This window comes from Pezoporus flaviventris, unplaced genomic scaffold, assembly GCF_033815535.1.
Source record: "Pezoporus flaviventris isolate CSIRO_AGI_PZ_B2104156 unplaced genomic scaffold, CSIRO_AGI_Pfla_v1 ptg000008l, whole genome shotgun sequence".
Taxonomy (NCBI): Eukaryota; Metazoa; Chordata; class Aves; order Psittaciformes; family Psittacidae; genus Pezoporus; species Pezoporus flaviventris.
Window position 1 is genome coordinate 2,964,845 of NW_026892556.1, and position 18,742 is coordinate 2,983,586.

General features: G+C 42.5%; 1 protein-coding gene across 3 annotated transcripts; it reads left to right on the forward strand.

Moving 5' to 3' along the window:
• Positions 1–455: 455 nt before the first annotated feature.
• On the forward strand, positions 456–18,279 carry HNRNPR (heterogeneous nuclear ribonucleoprotein R). 3 transcript variants are annotated; one of them, XM_061449995.1, is made up of 11 exons: positions 456–613; positions 6,752–6,917; positions 9,204–9,322; positions 9,736–9,843; positions 10,494–10,607; positions 11,571–11,747; positions 12,385–12,520; positions 13,601–13,806; positions 14,480–14,629; positions 16,651–16,772; positions 16,961–18,279. In XM_061449995.1, exons 1-11 carry the CDS (start codon positions 539–541, stop codon positions 17,571–17,573), a joined length of 1,986 nt encoding a protein of 661 aa, XP_061305979.1. In that variant the 5' UTR covers positions 456–538; the 3' UTR covers positions 17,574–18,279. The 3 variants fall into 3 exon arrangements, with proteins under 3 accessions (XP_061305979.1, XP_061305978.1, XP_061305977.1); XM_061449994.1 differs by having other exon boundaries at positions 465–613; positions 6,749–6,917; XM_061449993.1 differs by having other exon boundaries at positions 496–613; positions 6,731–6,917.
• Positions 18,280–18,742: the final 463 nt, after the last annotated feature.

An 18,742-nucleotide genomic window follows, 5' to 3' on the forward strand; every position in this document is an offset into this window, starting at 1 on the left:
TGGAGTGAGGGGCCTGAACCGCAGCTCTCGCCGTTCCCTCCAGCCCTAACCGAGACCGGCCTCGGCCGCCCCACGTCAGCTCCCCGGGAGAGGCCGGGCCCGCACCCCTGCACCGGCGGGTGGCTGCCGCGGACCGGGGGAACCGGAGCCGGGTCAGGGCGCGTTGCTGCGGGCTCCGTCCCCGGCTCCGCCCGGCCGCAGAGGCGGTGCCCGCGCTCGCTCCGCACGGCAGAGGCGGGGCGGAGGCGGCCCCTGCGCGCTCCTCTCGCTCCCTTTGTTCAGGGCCCCGCGGGCGGCGCTGCCCCTTTAAATCCCCCCAGCCCCGGCCCTACCGGCGCGCCGGGTTGAAGGAGCTGCGCGATTGGTTACGGAGCCTCCCGCTCATTGGTCTCCGGGAGGATCCGCGCGTCCCGCCTCCACAGTCCCATTGGCTCCTCCGGGTGCTCGTCCAGGGCGTGAGCTGCTGAGTGGGTGAAGCAGTGGTCCCTGGAAACAGTTCCGGGAAACCCCGCGTGTTGCCGGGGTCGCGCCGCCGTCCATGAGGAGAAGGAGGAGCGCGCGCCATTTGCCGTCGCTGCTTGGGCCCGAGCTGCGCCGCGCAGGCCCCGCTCCGGTGAGTCCCCGGGGGGCGCCGGGGCCGCCGGGGGGCCGCCCCGCGCCAAGTGCGGAGCTCCGCGGCCGGGGACGAGGGCTCCCGCCTAGGCCCCCACGGCGGGGCGGGCAGCCGCGGGCCCCGGGTAGGCCCGGCGCTGGCGGAGGCGGGCCCGGGGCGCTGGCGCCGAGGAGGAGAGCGGGGCGGGCGCGTTCCCGGGGGCCGGGCGCGGCGTGTTCGCTCCGCAGGCCGCGGCGGGGCGGGCGGGCCGGCCGCGGCGGGAGTTGGCGCCGGGGAGCGGCCCGGGGGCGGGCCCTGCGGCCTGGCGCGGGGAGGGCGGCGCGGCCGCGGGCCGAGGATGGTCCCGCTCCGCTCCGCCCCGCCGTGCGGGTTAGGTTTGCGTGCGGCGGGCAGTCGGGACGCGCTCCGATCGCCGTGCCGCTGCGCTGGGAGTCGGGTCGGCGCCCGGTCCCCGCCCGGCGCTGCGGAGCGGGGGTGCGGTGACCGCTTGGGCAGCGGCGCCCTCGGGGGCTGAAGGAAGCTTTCAGCGGGAAGCGCGTCGGTGGTGCCGCGGTGAGGCAGTGCGCGGGGGGAGCCGGCTGCAGGGAGGCAGAGCTGCAGCGCCCGGCTCGCCGCCTCGGGTTCGCGTTCAGCACTTCTTCGGTCGGGAGAGTGTGATCCTTGTCAATGGCTCCGGAGGGGAGATGCTCCAGGATTCCGTTGCGAAGGCGCTGTTTTTTCTTGGATGATATTTTACTAAATGCCTTTATCAAATCTTCAAGAGTTTTGCTAAAGTACGTCATTATTACTGTTATCTTGAAAATATAGCTGTGGTTACTGGGTTGTAGCGGCTGTGTTAACCTGTCAGTGTGTGAATGGGGTTAATTCTGTACTTAAGCTATGCTGGACTTGCTTGATTCCCTTTCCCCGTGTATCATACTGAGGGATCCCGCTGGCAGTTTGTGCTGCAAAGAATGTTAATGCTCATGAAGCTCTTCTTTCTTTTCTTCTTATTTTTCTTTCTTCAAGATTGCACTTTGTTTAACACTGAATTTTGACCTGGCTTGTAAAAGTAAAGGTAATCCATCCCCCCCGGTTCTGCATCTTGCAGTGTGTTATGTTTTTTCAACCTATGCAGACTGTCATGTTTGCAAACTAGCAGAGTCTGCTTGATATTTTCGTATCCTAGAAGCTATTTCCCAGGAGTGTTTAATATCCTTCCTTCTCGGGTTTACTGTCTAGATGGGAACACTCTTGGAATAATGTTTGAGTCTCCCGCTAACACTCAACCGACTGATTTTGCCACAAAAAGCAATAGTCCTTTCTTGCTTAGGCAAAGACCTGGAAAATTCTTTGAGGATAAGTTAGACCAAAGCTTGTTTTTGTTGGAAGTGTTGTTCTGAGCTGGAGTGCTATCAAGGCTGTACCATAGAACCCAAACACCGGGTGTGTGAATGGCCAAGGCCAGTTAGAAATGAGCACGTACAGATGTTATGGTTCAGGTTAGCAGCTGCTGATGCCATCAGTGTTGTATTTTGCTGGTGCTCTGTGCACTGTGCTAACCTGCAGTGATAAAGCAATCTCCCAGTGACCCTTGTGTAGATACTGAAGCATGGTTTCTCTATGGGCTGTGCTAGTCTCTTGCTTAGCGTCACTATGGAGGTTCTCAGAGTTTTTCATTCCATAAAGTCATGGAATGGGGAAGGCTGAGACCTCTTGGCTGAAGGGATGAGGATGCTGACTATGTTGTAAAGAGTGTCTGCCACTGAAATGCAGGGATGGAAACCTAGCTGATGTGTGAGGCTCTTCAGGGTGTTACAACTTTGGAACAATTAATCGTGTAATTTGTACTGATAAACAGTATATCATAATCAAGCTATAAAAATGTACTTTCTGTGATTGAATAAGCTATGGCTATGATGCCTTCATGTAAAAAATAAAGGATGTGCCAGTAATGTTTGTGAAAAAGTGAGGCTTTAATAAATTTCCCATTCAGTCTTCTAATCGAGTTCTTCTCTTCCTCTCACTCGTGTTTCTTATCCTCCTGTTTTGACAAGAATCTTCTTGAAGTGTAAGGTGTAATTATAGGGGCTACATTTGTTTTCTTGTGGTTCATTCAAAACAAAACTCTCCCCCCAGAAACACTCCCCAACTTTCCCTCAGTGCTGTTTTTAATGTAGTATAACTTGAACGTTTGAAACATGACGTATAGAAGGCGTAGTAACATAAGCAAGTTGAATGGCTTTGGTGCAGTGTTTTTACAGAGGAATTAGCTATACTTCCTGTGCAGCTGAGCAAGCCAAGTTGAAATCCTTCATGAAATCAAAAGTTAACTAACAGAAGGGTGGAAACAACATTGATGTATAATCACTGGGAAGTTGGTTATGGTAGTTTGAGGTATTGCCCCTTTGCCAGCAATTGCCATTCCTGCTCAGATAAGCTGTTACTAAGCACATTTTGAGTTAACCAGACTGAATTTATAATTAATTGGAGTTATACTTAGATAGTCTGTGGGTGGCAACCTCTGTTAGAGGCATGGTATAAAATACAGGGACTAGTGACACTGCTGTTTAACCAGTGTTGGATAGAGGCCGAGATCAAGTTTCTGTTTTCAAGATGCCATTTGCTATCAGGCTCAGGTTTGTGATAATATTTTGTTTTCTAGGAAGAATACTATTTGAGCCATTTGAGTTACTAAACATGAAAAAGAAGGTTGCTTCTGGGTAATTTAGAAGCACCTGTAGTTTTAACACCTCCCACTTGTCATATGAGTAAAGCTTCAAAAAGGAACTAGTCACTTTGCAAATTACTCCTTAGAGATGCAGGAGTTCAAGGTGAAAGAGGCTGGCTAAAAACATGTTTTGTATCATGAAGTATTCACATGGCTGGCAACAACAGCATGAAGTTCAAAACAAGACAGCCCCCCCCCGCTCCATGCACACAGTCCTGAGGTGGTGAAGCTCAGGAGCTTCTCAGGTATCTGGGGAAATTCTCTGTGCCTGTGTAAAGTTGCCCCCAGTGTGTCTTTATTGCTGCCGCTCACTTGGTAAGCACATTTTTGTGTACACGCTTCTAAATTCATCCATTTCTGCATGTTTTAAAAACATAAATATCCCACACATACTGTGGGATACATAATCCTTTACTTATAATCCATGCTTAAAACCTTTTCAGTTCAACCAGTCTCCCTCTTTCCTAGATACTTGAGTTTTAATTCACTTAAATGAAAACCTCTTGAGTGCATGTGGCCTGTCATGGGCTGAGTCGCGTGGACATGCTACACATGCAAACAGATAACGCTCTTTTCTTTAATATGCCTGTAGTATTTTTTTTAGAGGAGAACCAGAAACGTTAATAAAATCATTGTGTGTTTTCCATTCTGATAAAATTCAGTTGAATCTTCCTGACAGCTACATGTAGTTGATGTTGTCTAGAGGGCGAGCTAAGCAGTCTTCTACAGCTGTGACTGTCTCTGCTGAGCTCAGAGTGCAGATTCAGTATTGTAAGAGATGTCATTTTGCTTGTTGGTGTTCATTCAGGAAGAAGCAGCAGTCTAATCTCAGATTTCAGGCCAAGCTTGCAATCTGGTACTGTGGCTGTGAAAAGAAATACATTTCTTCTGGATGCTGCTGAGGCCTGAATATTTTGACATCCACGTCAATTCAGAATTGTCCAGAGTAGATTTCTTTAAGAGTCTGTGTGACAGGAAGTAGCTAAAATTTGAGCACCCAAACTGCACTTCTCTGGCTGGTGAACATGCATTGCATTTGACTTTGAGGATACTAATTCTTAAGCTAGTGAATTAAGATGCTGAGACTTAATTTACATTGTCTACAAACCTGCTTATAAAAGGCATTTGACCAGCTGTGGTGCTGTGTAATAATCTGCTACTTAGGGGTTAGATCTTGCTCCACACACTGGTGTGTGTTTGTGATGAAGGTAGAGATCTCGTGCCATTGGGCAGCAAATCTAGCCTGGCAGATGTTTGGGTTACTGAACTGCAGATGAAGGCTTTCTGCCTGGACACAGAAGAGCTGTCACCCTTCTGTTCAGCTACAGGCAACGCTGAAAGCAGTGCTGAGCTTTTAGGTATGTGACACCTGGAAGCCACTCTGGGGTCACAGAAAGAAATGTCTGAGAGCATTGCCATAAGCCATTGATGTTTAGAAGGTACTTGGAATTGTTTCAAATCACTTTCCTGTATTTATGTATTGGCCTAGCCTCACAGTTCTTGGTGGGTTTTCTTTTGTGTGCAGAGAAGACAGTGTATGTGTAAATAACTGATTTTACAAGGCAATAAAAAGAAGAACACAAAGAACCTCCCTTTATAGATCTTTTTTTGTGTGTATTGTCCTGTGCATTTTTGAGATGAGGCAATGGGAATGATACTGGCCCCAGAGCATTGTCAGTTTAAGGAAACATCCTCTGCCCTGTGCTGCTTCAATCTTGCAGAGGCTGGCTAGCGAGCAGACATGGGTTTTGGTTTCCATTATCTTTGTAACCTAAAGAAACTTCAGTTAGTGTTTGAGAGTTCAGTTGTGATGAGTTCAGTTGTGGTGATGGATAAACATTACTGTAGTAGTGCTCTGCAGATGGCATTTTTTTTCTTCAGTCATCAGGCTATAGTCATGGTTACTTCTAAGTAAACCGAATTGCCTAGAAAGCAGTTTCTCTTCATCAAATGATAGAACGTGTGAATATATGTATATGTGCTGTGTAGCTAAGGAAAACTTTCCCTTACTAATTGCATAAAGAAGTGGTACCTGTCAGAGAAGCAGTGTGAGGCTGCATTACATCTCTTTAAAATTGCCCTTCAAGTCAAGGCACATTTATCAAGATCATTATTTTTCTGTCTGAAGAAAAATGATTTTTTTTTTTTTTTCCTTGCTCAAGCTTGCAAATCTTCATAGGATATCTTCCAGCAGCTCATGAGCTGTAGTCTAGAAGGGATGGGTATACGGGTGGCTGCTAGAGGTGCGGTTGTGTTTGGAGACTCGTTTTGCAGCATAGTAAATAGCTTGAGGCTTCAGCGTAAAAACCCCGACTGTTCTTGAATTGTCCTCATACCTGTATTCCAGTACTTAATTGCATTGCTCCAACCATGCTGCATTTGTCTATCTGGTTATCATTTCACTTCTGATTATTGACTTCTTCCCTATCTTTTGAAGCCTGAGGCTCATTTTGTTTCTAAAGCTAACAGCTCATCATCCTGATGTTCTCTGCTGGGTAGTTGAATTGTCTCTTGTCAGCCTTTTTATTTTGAGAGTACTGAATATCAGTCGGCTGGCGAATTGAGAAATTGAAACTGGTTGTAATGAATTGGGCATAGCCCACTGGAATTGTCTGCGAAGATAGTTGTGCATTTTTCAGTGCACATACTTGGAATCAGTTTGCTGATTCTGAAAACAAGTCTTTGTATTGATACAAGAACTGAAGGTGCTGCAGTCATGGCTTCCTTTTAAACCAATAAGTTATGTATTTTAAAAAAAGTAGCTGTGATTTGTAGAGCTCCTATTTCAGTAAAACTGAAAACATGGGAACACTTCAGTTGCAGTTTCGAATTGTAACGTGCGGTAGAGTGCAATTACTCTTTTTCTCTCCTTCCTGAGTCCTACCAGTGTTGTGGGGAAGTGTTGGGTTAGTCTTCTGCAGCATGCTGGGTTTGAAGGAAGACATGGCAACGAGCCAAGAAAGCAAAAACTAGCAAACAAGTATTGACATTTTTATCCATGAAGCTACCCTGCAGGGTTGTGTGTTCACTGCGTTTTGAACGATTGTTTTTGAAGTAGAGGAATGGGAAATGAAAATAGCACTAGTTCTTCTGGCTCTTGGTTGAAGGATGTTGTTCTCGTGTCCCCGTACATTCTAGCTGCGCTGGTAACCAGTAACTTACCGACAGTGAAGTTTAGACCTTGTTATGTACATGAAGTACATTTTTAAAGAAATCATGTCAATTCTTCCATGTACATTTTCCATAGTATTAAGGGTTTTACTTTCTTTTGAAACTTAGATCAGCTGCATCCAGAAAGTATTAAATAAACCTTTTGATACAGGTCATTTGCAGCATGTATACAAATTAGTTTAGATAAATCATGCATTGTCCTACAAACTAGTTATTTCTGGCTTATTGTAATATAGCTCCTGAATTTTTTCCAGCAGCATAATAAAATGGCTAATCAGGTGAATGGTAATGCGGTACAGTTAAAAGAAGAGGAAGAACCAATGGATACTTCCAGTGTAACTCACACAGAGCACTACAAGACACTGATAGAGGCAGGCCTCCCACAGAAGGTGGCAGAGAGACTTGATGAAATATTTCAGACAGGTATAATATGCATTTCTTGTTTCTGACTGGTTATGAAAGTGAGGGCATACCATTTTCAAATTTTTTATAGATTAAGGTTTAAAAATTCATTGTTTTTTGATCTGTGTAGCTCTGAATGTTTTGCTACTTTGACTTCCCTAAAGGCAAATTGGGTTTGACATTGACTAATTACTTGACTCATCCTTAGTGTTGTATGTGATATCTTAGTTGCTTTAGGGCAACAGAGCACTAGTTTTAGACGTTGTCAAATAAAGATGTATGTTTGAGAATACTAAACTGTACATTTTTTGGTTTTTTCCTTCAATCCGAATCATCATTTTGCTTTTACTTTTCTACTGTCAACTCCTCACAGTGGTTCTTAAACACTCAAAGGCTGGATAGGTAACATAGCGAGGGAAGCAATTAGCTTGTCTTGCCTGGGACTACATTTGAATTGAGTCTGCCTGTGGATTTTTTGTTCTCTCTAGTTTTGAGTGGACAGTTTAATCCATGATGGTTATTACACTGAAATGTTCAGTTTGACACTAACAAAGTTGAGGACTAAGCTATCTAGCAAACCGAGTAATACCTTGCTGGTAGCAAGTGGTCTCTGCAACTTCTAGAGAGGTTTCTTTATATACAAAGGTTTTCCTATTTTGTTTTTGTACCCCCCCCCCCCGCCTTACTATTATTTTGTCCTATAGCCAGAGGCTTCCTTTTCCTCTTTAGAGTGTGTTCTGTGAACAGATACATAAGAAGCAGTAGTACTGCTGTATGCGCTTATCTTGAATGCCTTGGTGGCAAGATGACAGTTTTTGTTGAAGAGAGTCAAAACTCCACTGATCCAAGTGAAGGCAGTTCAAAACCAATACCTTCCCCATCTTCAGTATGATACTCTGGCTCACGTGGGTGATGTCCTTTGGAAGTCATTCACTGTGAGCTTTCATCAAGCCTTTACCAGCTTTTCTAGGCTTTAGACACAATTTCTAACTGTGGATCACGATGATGTGCACTCGATGGTTTGAGACAAGGTGTAAGTGCCTGGGCAGAGGAACTTGTGGGGCTCTAACACGTGTTGCAGTTAGGTTGTGTTGTGAGGAGTTCTCAAGGGGTTTTAAAAGCTTTTCAGCCCAGAACCTGACTACCTAGTGTAAATCCACTGCATGAGTAACCTGAAAGCATTTATTCACACTTCCTCAGTGCCATTGCAGATGTTCACTTTGTGCGGGGGTTTGTCAGTGAAGCGAACTACTTCTGACACCCAGGCTAAATTTGGGGTTGAATTTAAGGGAGTTTTAATCTGCTGAGGTCTTACATGAGAGATACAGGTGCCTTCCAATATGCAGGATCACTTCTGAAATGTAGTCCTTGGGCTTGGCACTACTGTGCGTTTTTGAACTCAAGTAGCAGTGAAACAATCTGTATTTTGGAGGTCAAGCTGTTGCAAAGCATGTGGAGTTCTTGGTATCTCTCCTAAATTTTGCTGTGTAGTTTAAAAAGTGCAAATCTTAAAGTCTGTACTCGCTCCACAGCTTATGAAAGTGCATTACAAGAGGAAAGAAATTACCTGTAAAGATCCTTAAAAAGAAAGAGTGTTTCAGAACTGGTCCAATGTTTCTTGGGGGATTCTGTACCTGTAAAATTAACGTTAGCCTTTTCGGGTACATAGCAGGGCTCGAAATAATACCTTTTTGAATTCTGGCTCTTGGAACTTCATAGAGCACCACAATTTTACACATCTAGCAAGTCCACTGATTTTTGCTTTTTGAAGTCAGAGGAAAGAGGGAACAAACCATTCTACCTCCTTAAATTTTCTGGAGCTCAGCTTCTTTAAGGATCTGCTTGTCAGTCAGGTAGCTCCTTTTTCAGGTACAAGAGGATACTTGTAATGTTCACATGTCAGCTTACTCTAGAACAGCTTCACTCAAGAGAGGGAAGTGTGAAACTTAAAATGAAAGACAAACAAACTCCAAATTACTCGAAGTGAGCCAGAGGTCATTGTTTCAAACCCTGGTGTGTGATACTGCCTTTGTGCAGCAGATTGCATTCCCGAATGTTAGAGAACTCTTACACATGGGCTATAATCTTGTATATTAGTTAGTGCTTAGGTATATACATTTTAATTTAACTTTTTTCATTGTTGTACTCATGTTCTTTCATATACTTGTGTAGGAATATGTAATTATATTAAATGTATAATTCTATTGCTATGGAACGTAACTTTTTGACTTTAAAAGCAAACTGCATAGTTCTTAGTTTGTATGAAATTCAATAGAAATCTGTAACTTCTTTATCTTTAACTTTTAGGGTTGGTAGCTTATGTCGATCTTGATGAAAGAGCAATTGATGCTCTTAGGGAATTTAATGAAGAAGGAGCCCTCTCTGTATTACAGCAGTTTAAAGAAAGTGACCTGTCGCATGTACAGGTAAGGTGAGAGCTCCAGGAGTGTGAGCACATAAGTATAAAGAGTGTTCTGGCACTATTGGTGGGAGAGTTGTAACTTAAAAATTCATTGATATTGTTGTGTTCTTATGTTTCAAGCCCAAATCACAAGCCTGTTTAAAATTGCCTTAAATGTGTAGGTATTGGAGTGCAAAGCAAAAGCTCCCAGATAATAAAAATGAGTGTGCAAATAAGAAAATAAGGTAAAAATACTCTCTGGAATCTGATCAGTTTTTCCAATCTGATGAGTTTGTTCGATTGATCGTTATATTTTGCTAAAGGATTTGTTTGTTGCATTGGTAGGATATAGTGACTTCATGGTCTGGAGGGAGATTCAGTGGATTCCCAGGGCTTGTCATACACACAATTGAATTATTTTGTAAATTGTATCTACAGAACAAAAGTGCATTTTTATGTGGAGTTATGAAGACCTACAGGCAAAGAGAGAAACAAGGCAGCAAAGTACAGGAATCAACGAAGGGACCAGATGAAGCAAAGATTAAGGTAACATTTGGAAGCTACTGATTAGTCTGTACTACCAGATACATCACCTGTACAGAGACTGAAGTAATTCTGGGTGTACTTAAAAACATCAATGCTCCCTGGAGTAGTTTATTCACACTTGGTTTTAAAGACATATATGCATGATAGAGACTTGGGGGTGTGCTTGTTTGAGATGCAGATCTTCCTGATGACATTGTTGCCAAAATGTATGAACTTATGTAAGGTCTGTGAAAACACTGCTATCTGTGTAAGAATTGTCTTAGTTGTCCTTTTATAGTAAAGCTTTTACGCACTCATAAAATTACTTTGAGACTGATTTGAACAAGGTATTAGTCTATTAGGGAAGTCTTCTGTTGTGCAAAGACCTAGCTATGGCCTGGTGTACTGGAGTTCTTGGGGTACCACATATAAAGGGGAAAATAGAGAGTTATTTCCAGTCACCTTGTAGTATAAAAATGCTGCTGTTTGTGGTGGTGGTTTTTAAAACCCCCGTAATAACATGTTTTTTTGTAGGTTCTGTCTGTCCATATGTACCTTGTGGCAAGGAGCAGATAAGGAAATCCTTAATTTAGGCCAGTTTTTTTATTCTTTATATTTTATCCACTGTCCTCCCCCCTGTAACTAATGTGACTAATCTTTTGCTTTTTCAGGCTTTGCTAGAGAGAACTGGTTACACTTTGGATGTAACTACAGGACAGAGGAAATATGGGGGCCCTCCTCCAGATACTGTATATTCTGGTGTTCAGCCTGGCATTGGAACAGAGGTTAGTATTTACAACCTAATCTGACTGTTGTGCCATATTTTTGTGCAAACTGTTAGATAAGAAATACATGACAATAAACTGTATTACAAGCAAAAGGTTAAAGCATTGCAGAGGAAAATATTCTTCCATGTGTGTCTTAGTCTTCTTTATTCATCAGTATCCTGCAAAAGGCAGATACCAGGATGACGTTGGGAAAGCAGGTGGAATATAGTAGGAAAGGCTATGCAAAATTTTGAAGATGTAAAATTGATTATTAAATCTAAATTATTAAAACTTCATGGTCCACCCTACTCAATCCTATCGTCCATCACTTAAAAAGTGACTACTGTGGCTTTTGTTTGTGTTCAAACACTGGAGCAGGCTTTCTGGAGAGGTCGATGCCCTGAGCGTGTTGGTATTTAAGAAGCATTTGGATGATGCCCTTAACGTGCATCCAACTGAACTATTCTGTTCTATTAATGACTGAAGATACTTGACTGATGCCAGAGAGGGACTCTTTGTCAGGAACTGTAGCTATAGGACAAGGGGTGAGGGGTTTAAACTGAAACAGGGGAAGTTCAGGGCATATACAAGGAAAAAGTTCTTTACTGTGAGGGTGGTGAGGCCCTGGCACAGGATGCCCAGAGAAGTGGTGAATGCTCCATCCCTGGCAGTGTTCAAGGCCAGGTTGGACAGAGCCTTGGGCGATGTAGTCTAGTGTGAGGCATCCCTGCCCATGGCAGGGGGTTGGGACTGGAGGATCTTAAGGTCCTTTCCAACCCAACCCATTCTATGATTCTTTGTAAAACCAAGTATTAACAGTGGGATGTTTAGAAGACTCATTAGGAGATGCTGGAATGCTGGCTGCAGTGTTTCTGCTGTAATGGTTTCTGGGCTATGTGTCTCCTTTCCCAAGAACTTCTAAGTGTCAACAGTTTGGATTTCTAAAAAGCTTGGTTTAATAAGTGTCCTCTTCCTTCTTAGGTTTTTGTTGGTAAGATTCCCCGGGACTTGTATGAAGATGAACTGGTACCACTCTTTGAGAAAGCTGGTCCCATTTGGGATCTGCGCCTCATGATGGATCCTCTTTCTGGTCAGAACAGAGGTTACGCTTTCATTACCTTTTGTAGTAAAGATGCAGCACAGGAAGCAGTCAAACTGGTGAGTAACCTACTTTCCGACAGACAAGATAATGTAAACAGCATGGTGGTAATCTGAGATAATGAAGTCTTTGAAGTATTTTGTTAAAGCATCCATTGAGAGAGTCCAAATCTTCCTTTCTTAAAAACTGCCTCTTAATTTCATTTAATGTATACAAATAACCCACTTTTGGAACCAGTCTGCTATAGCCTACTGCAGTCTGCTGGAGTACTTGGGTGATTATACTAAGAGCTTACTTTATTCTTTAAGCTTCACTGTGTTTAAGTTTTGTCACCCTTCCTACTATAAAGAGCTGACTGCAGATGCTTCATTGTGCTGCTGTGCTGGAGGAGGTCTCTGCCTTGGTGCTGTGTGGTTTGTGGTGGCCTTTATTTCTTTCCAGTGGCAGTTCTACAGTCAGCTGACTACATGGAGAGCTGACTTGGCCTGCATCTGCATGGTTTGGCAATGGACACAGAGCAATCCCTGGAGTGAAAATGAGAGACAGCAATCTGACTGGGGCCCTGGATCAGAAAATAATTCAAAATACTATGTCTAAAAGTAGTATATAATGAAGGAAATAGCTGATATTGTGATTTGGGAGATCTTTGTATTATTGTGGATAAAGCAAATGAGTGGCCCTTTTTCTTTTTCTTAGTGTGACAACTATGAAATCCGTCCTGGGAAGCACCTTGGAGTATGCATCTCCGTGGCAAACAACAGGTTATTTGTTGGGTCAATTCCAAAGAACAAGACTAAGGAAAACATATTGGAAGAGTTCAGTAAAGTCACAGGTGAGGCCTTCTGAATGGCTCTTTCACACTGATCCCAAAATACCATTCAGTCTCTTTTGTAGATCTGGTTATTTGACAGATGTGTTCAGGTATCATTAAAACTATTGCCAGGTTGGATTCCAAGTTTGTTTCAGGTAGAAAATTTATATCTCAAAGGTACTTGACGGTGGAGTATAAAGAGTTTAGTGTCTGTTTTAACTGATTGCTAAATTAATATTGTTGTAGGTTTATAATTTGGGATTGAAACAGCACAAATGTCTCAGGAAAAAAAAAATCATTGGTCCCAGTTCTGTTACCTGTTCCAGCTTCCTGTGGATTTGTAACTGAAACTGCTTTCAAGCTGGGGTGTTTTCGGGGAGCCTCAAATGTATTGTTGAGGAATGATGGGAAGAGGGAATACTGTATCAGTTTATATGGAATGTTACTGTAGAAATGGTTAACGACAGATAAAATTTCTGTCCCCATTCTTCAGTGTTGTTCCTCAGTATATGCCACAAGCAGGAAGAAGAGAAGTCAGCTCATCACTGGAAGGAGGATTTCACTTTAAATATTAGATTGAGGTCTTGATTGCCTGCTCTTGTTCCTGTAGGAAAGTTTTAACCTACTGCTTCTTTTTTAGGATTGCTATCTATAGGTACTTCAGGGAAGTGCTGAAAACAGAAGGTGAATTTTCATTTAGTTGTCTCTCCTTTTTTTGGAGAGATGTGGAAGGAATTCTTTCCAGCTTCCCTTGGAGGCAGGGGAAATGCCACTTGTTAATGCTGACTGCTGCTCAAAAGTGTAAAACTGGTTTAAACAAAACACAGAGAACTTGCACTGTGTGAACTGTTCAGGTTGACGTTTTGCAGAGTCTTAAGTGTGAGGTAAGTTTGTTCTGGAGAATTTCACCTGCTAGGTGACCTCTTTGTGGGTGAATTGAATGGACATCTCTCATTTGTTCTGCTTTTCTGGTACTCCCTTCCCCTTTCAGGTGCTACATTCAAAGGCTGTGTAGTACAAAAACCAGTGAAGGCATTTTAGAGTAGACTATACTACTTTTTCTTTCCCTTTGAAGCTAAATACTAAAGACCTGTTTTTCAGAGGGTTTGGTGGATGTAATCTTATATCATCAACCTGATGATAAAAAGAAGAATCGAGGATTCTGCTTCTTGGAATATGAGGATCACAAGTCAGCAGCACAAGCTCGCCGCCGCCTCATGAGTGGCAAAGTAAAAGTCTGGGGAAATGTTGTGACAGTGGAATGGGCTGATCCAGTAGAGGAACCTGATCCAGAAGTCATGGCAAAGGTAAGTAAAAACTGAAATGGATCCTCTTGTGCTTTGGGAGGGATTTCTTTATGCCATAGTGACAATGATTTGTTCCACTGAGCAATGCTAGTTTTGAGGCAGAAAAAGCAGTTAGAGGCCATGGCATGGGCTGAGCACAGCAGGTTGGTTGTCATTGTAAGGTGTTCAGAACATACTGTTGCCATTGAAACTCTTAGTGTGCAGGATTGTCCTCCTGGATTGGCACATCAGTCTGTCTGTTGTATGCTTCTGTGGATACTAAATGTGAGGTGGGTGTTTCGTAAAGCTGTTTTCCAGAGTGAGGTGAAGATGAAGTTCAGCGTAGGGAATGACATGCTCTTTGCCCCTCTGTTCTGGGATAACTCTTTGCTGCTCTTGAAGTCTATTACTAAGATTTTGCTGGGATTTGTAGCATCCCAGAAACAGAAACTGAAAGTTGGATATTCTTCTGGTCATGGAAGGGAACTGTGGAAGAAGTTGTAGAAACCTCATACAGGTAACTGAGGCCATTTTTATTTATTTCTTTATTTTTAATAGGTAGAGAACCTTTTATAAGGTTACCCAAAATAAGTTAATGGAGAGGAGAAGGGAACAACATTTCACTATTTTCTGTTGGTTTCCTTTGAGGTTTGACTTCTAAAGATTTCAACTTTCATTCTCATTTTTTCACCAGGTGAAAGTTTTATTTGTAAGAAATTTGGCCACGACTGTGACAGAAGAAATCCTGGAGAAATCCTTTTCTGAATTTGGAAAGCTGGAAAGAGTAAAGAAGTTGAAGGATTATGCTTTTGTTCATTTTGAGGACAGAGGTGCAGCAGTGAAGGTAGGTCGAGTATTCTCTCCTAACTAAATCGATACGAGCAGTTGATTTTGTACAAGTGGGTTTAAGCAGTTCTGTTAACAGTTAACGTCTAGATAAGACAATTTGTAGAGCCCATTGAATAAGGTTCCCATTGTGAGAATTTTAACACTAATAATTTTGTTCCTATGATTTCAGTAGCTAGGAGGATGTGAAACTTGCAGAGTTAACAAGTAGACTGGAAAAGAGGTATAGACCAATGCAGGAGAGTCTAGAGAAGAGGAAAGTAAAAAAAGAGCAACCTAGACAATATTTCTGAGGAAACACTGACAGAAGGTATCAGTTGTCTCTCAAAGACCCCTATTTAAAGTGTGTAGTTTTGCAGTGCCAAGGTATTGACTAGAAATTGCAAAGTAATTCAGAATCTCCTTGTGCAGGGGAGAAAAGTGGCACTAACAACTCCTTTAGTGCATTACCTGTTTTGAACTGTACATGCTCCTGAGGAGGTTTCTTCTTAAGGTTATTATTAAAGCTTCAAAGGTGTCTTCCTATGTATCTAAGAGCAGTTGAAAAGGTCATTAATCTCTGCTGCTTGTACTTAAATTGACTGAATTCTATAGGAATTACTTCATCTGTTGTCAAAGCCATAGTTTATGGGGGGAAGGAGGAGGGGAGGGAAGTGTTTTGCAGCTGGGAGTCTTGAGCAAGTATATTTATTGTATGTAGCGTATGTGGCTACGTTGGCAGTTCAAAGGCTCTTTAGTCAACCTTATAAATAATTTTATTTAATTGCTTATGATTTTCCTACTCATCAGAATATGGTTTCACAATACAGTTGAGTTTGGCTTCAGGATGAATGTCACTCATATTTGGTGAAGTTGAAGTCAGTTTGGGTAGGTTTAGACCATGTCCAAAAGAGGGTAAGATGCTGTTGACAGAAAGGGTAAGTCAGCAAGACTCCTGACGTGTTTTATTGTATAGTAGGTCTTTAACACTCTCCAGTCCTTTCCCAGTAGACCTTAATTGTAAGTGCTCTGTTATATTTGAACAACTGAAAAGAGCAGATGAGAAAGGAGAGATCAAGTGCGGTACAGCAGAGCATCAGATGCTCGCCCTGTCTGAAACAAGCTGGAATGCTGCCACATCTGCCCCATGTGCATGAATTACGGCCACTAAACTGATTTATGAATTTTGTGAGTTATTTTTGTGTATGGGTGTGTTGTTTGTGTTTTTGTGAAAGCATTATGGTATCAGTGTATGGAATTGACTCACTTGATTCCAGTGTCTGCTTCTTTTCATACCTTCTTTGAAAACAATTGCTACGGTGTCTGATGGTTTTGAGGCATGTGGCTATACAGGCGTACAAATATTAATACCCATAAATGTTAAATGCAAAGCAGGTAACTCCAGGTAAAGAATTAGTGGGTGTAGTCCTAATCATCCTCTGTGTATGAAGTTCTCTTTGTGTATGCACTTGATCATTACAAATGGCACATTACTGTTCTGGAGAATCTTGTCTCACTTGATAAAATTAACAACTTTCAGTAATTTTTTGTCTTTTCCCATAAGTCTGTGTCCTCAGATACACTCGATGTCCTCAGAGGCACTCATGTAGTACATTCAACCAGCCAGGAAGCCCAGCTATAAAAATACTTTCTTCTGTGTGCGTGTGTGCTTTAGCTGGCTTATAAATCCAGTGAGCGTTTGTATCAGTGTGAGTAGTGAGAACTTCTGTCAGTGTGTTTCTGAAGTGTTTCTAGGGGATATAGGAACATAAAAAGCCATGGAGTTACATCTGATTTGTTTAATGCTCAATATGTTTTAATCCCATTCCTTTATGATGTAAATAGAAACTTAAGTGCTGCTTCACTGTAAATGGTGGGACTTGAAGGAATGCTACCTAACATTCTGTTGAAGTAGCACAGCAGTGAGCACATGGCATAGGTCAGCCTGGAGCAGCCCAGCCATCTGTTTTCTTTCACTAAGTTTGTTCCCTTTTAAATGGAAACAAATTTTTAGCTGTTTCTCTTCTAATTTTTGTACAGGCTATGAATGAAATGAATGGGAAAGAGATAGAAGGGGAAGAAATTGAAATAGTGTTAGCAAAGCCACCGGATAAGAAAAGGAAAGAACGTCAGGCTGCCAGACAGGCCTCCAGAAATACTGCGTGAGTGTTCATTCTTGCACTACTCTATCACTGCAAAGTAAAGTTTGGCTGTAAAATATGAGCTAGTTTGGAAGAACCTGAATGCCTTTTCTCCGTGTTGTGTGTTATTAATCAACAGGGGGAAGTTTTATGCTGTGTTTTCGGAGACTTTTGAAGATAAATAATTGCACGTTTCTTTTTCTTAATAGGTATGAAGACTATTATTACTACCCTCCACCTCGCATGCCACCTCCTATTAGAGGCAGAGGCCGTGGAGGGAGAGGTGGATATGGCTATCCCCCAGATTACTATGGCTATGAAGATTATTATGATGATTATTATGGTTATGACTATCATGACTACCGTGGTGGCTATGAAGATCCCTATTACGGCTATGATGATGGCTATGCTATAAGAGGAAGAGGAGGAGGAGGAAGGGGTGGGAGAGGTGCCCCTCCACCACCTAGGGGGCGGGGAGCACCACCACCAAGAGGTAGAGCTGGCTATTCACAGAGGGGGGCACCCATGGGACCTCCGAGAGGAGCCAGGGGTGGGAGAGGGGGTCCTGCACAGCAACAGAGAGGACGTGGTGCTCGTGGAGCCAGGGGCAACCGAGGGGGCAACGTAGGAGGCAAGAGAAAGGCAGATGGGTACAACCAACCTGATTCCAAGCGCCGTCAGACCAACAACCAGCAGAACTGGGGCTCCCAACCCATCGCTCAACAGCCGCTCCAGCAAGGTGGTGACTATGCCGGTAACTATGGTTACAATAATGACAACCAAGAATTTTATCAGGATACTTATGGGCAACAGTGGAAGTAGACAAGTGAGGAGGGATTGAGAATATTGGAAACATAGAATTGGCAATAGCTCTACATCCTTCAAAACAAAATTGGCTTAATGTTTCATCCTTCAGTAGCGATTGGCTGCCATTTGTATTGGGCTGAAGAATCACTCTATCGTGTATATACTCGAGTCTCTTAGTTTTCTTTTTTCATAAACGCACTTGGACATTACTGGGCTTGCAGAATTCCTGAACTCCATATGGGGTTTCAATGCTATTATCATTTTAGCTTCATTTTAGCAGTTTAAAAGCAGGAATGGCACACTGTTCAATCATGATTTTGCAGAACCTCTGGTTTTGGACAGGTTTTTTTTTTTGGTTTATTTTTATTTTTTTGGTTTAATTTTTTTTTTTTTTTGGATTTGGGATAGACTACATAGGAGTATGCTGTACATAAAAGTAAAAGCTAGTGCTTTGTCTCAGTAGTTTTAAGAAATTACAACAAATTAAGTTTTCTTGTATTGAAAATAACATGATTGTATGTTTTGCATTCCTAGAAGTAGGTTAACTGTGTTTTTAAATTGTTATAACTTCACACCTTTTTGAAAATCTGCCCTACAAAATTTGTTTGGCTTAAAAAAAAACAAACGTCAAAGCCGTGGCAATTTGTTCCTTGATGTGATTGTATTTCCAATTTCTTGTTCATGTAAGATTTCAATAAAACTCAAAAATCTATTCAAAACATTTACCTATTTCAAATTCAATTGTGTCCTAAAACATTCTTTCATTGGTAATCCTTGCGAAAAACATTGTTTTCAAAGTTGAACTGCCTATGTGAGTGATCAAATTCGTGCAAAATTTCTTGTGCTTTCCAACATGTAGCACTGTGGACATCAGACTGAAAACTAGGAGAAATTACAGCTAGCCCAAAGGGCGCTCTTTGTTTAAGTGCTGTTCAGTAACTTACCAGCATCTAATTTTGGAACTTTATTTTTGTTGCCTTTTTCAAAGTGTTGAAATGTGTCCAAACATTCACAGAGATCTAATTGAAATCGAATCTGCTCACGTAATGTGGAGAAGGAAGCAGAGCCTACAATGGTGTTAATTTGGTTCCTTTTTGTTATGCGCTATGGAGTCCTTCTAAAGGCTGTTCTGTTAGGATCCAGCCACACTGGAATATTCAGCGTGCAGACACATAGGGAAATGG

What these genes read in the sequence shown, in the direction of transcription:
- HNRNPR (XM_061449993.1), top strand. Translation starts at nt 539, where the DNA reads ATGAGGAGAAGGAGGAGCGCGCGCCATTTGCCGTCGCTGCTTGGGCCC. An exon ending in TGATGAAATATTTCAGACAG is followed by an intron (nt 6,918 to 9,203) that starts GTATAATATGCA and finishes TTTAACTTTTAG; the next exon opens with GGTTGGTAGCTTATGTCGAT. An exon ending in AGCCTGGCATTGGAACAGAG is followed by an intron (nt 10,608 to 11,570) that starts GTTAGTATTTAC and finishes CTTCCTTCTTAG; the next exon opens with GTTTTTGTTGGTAAGATTCC.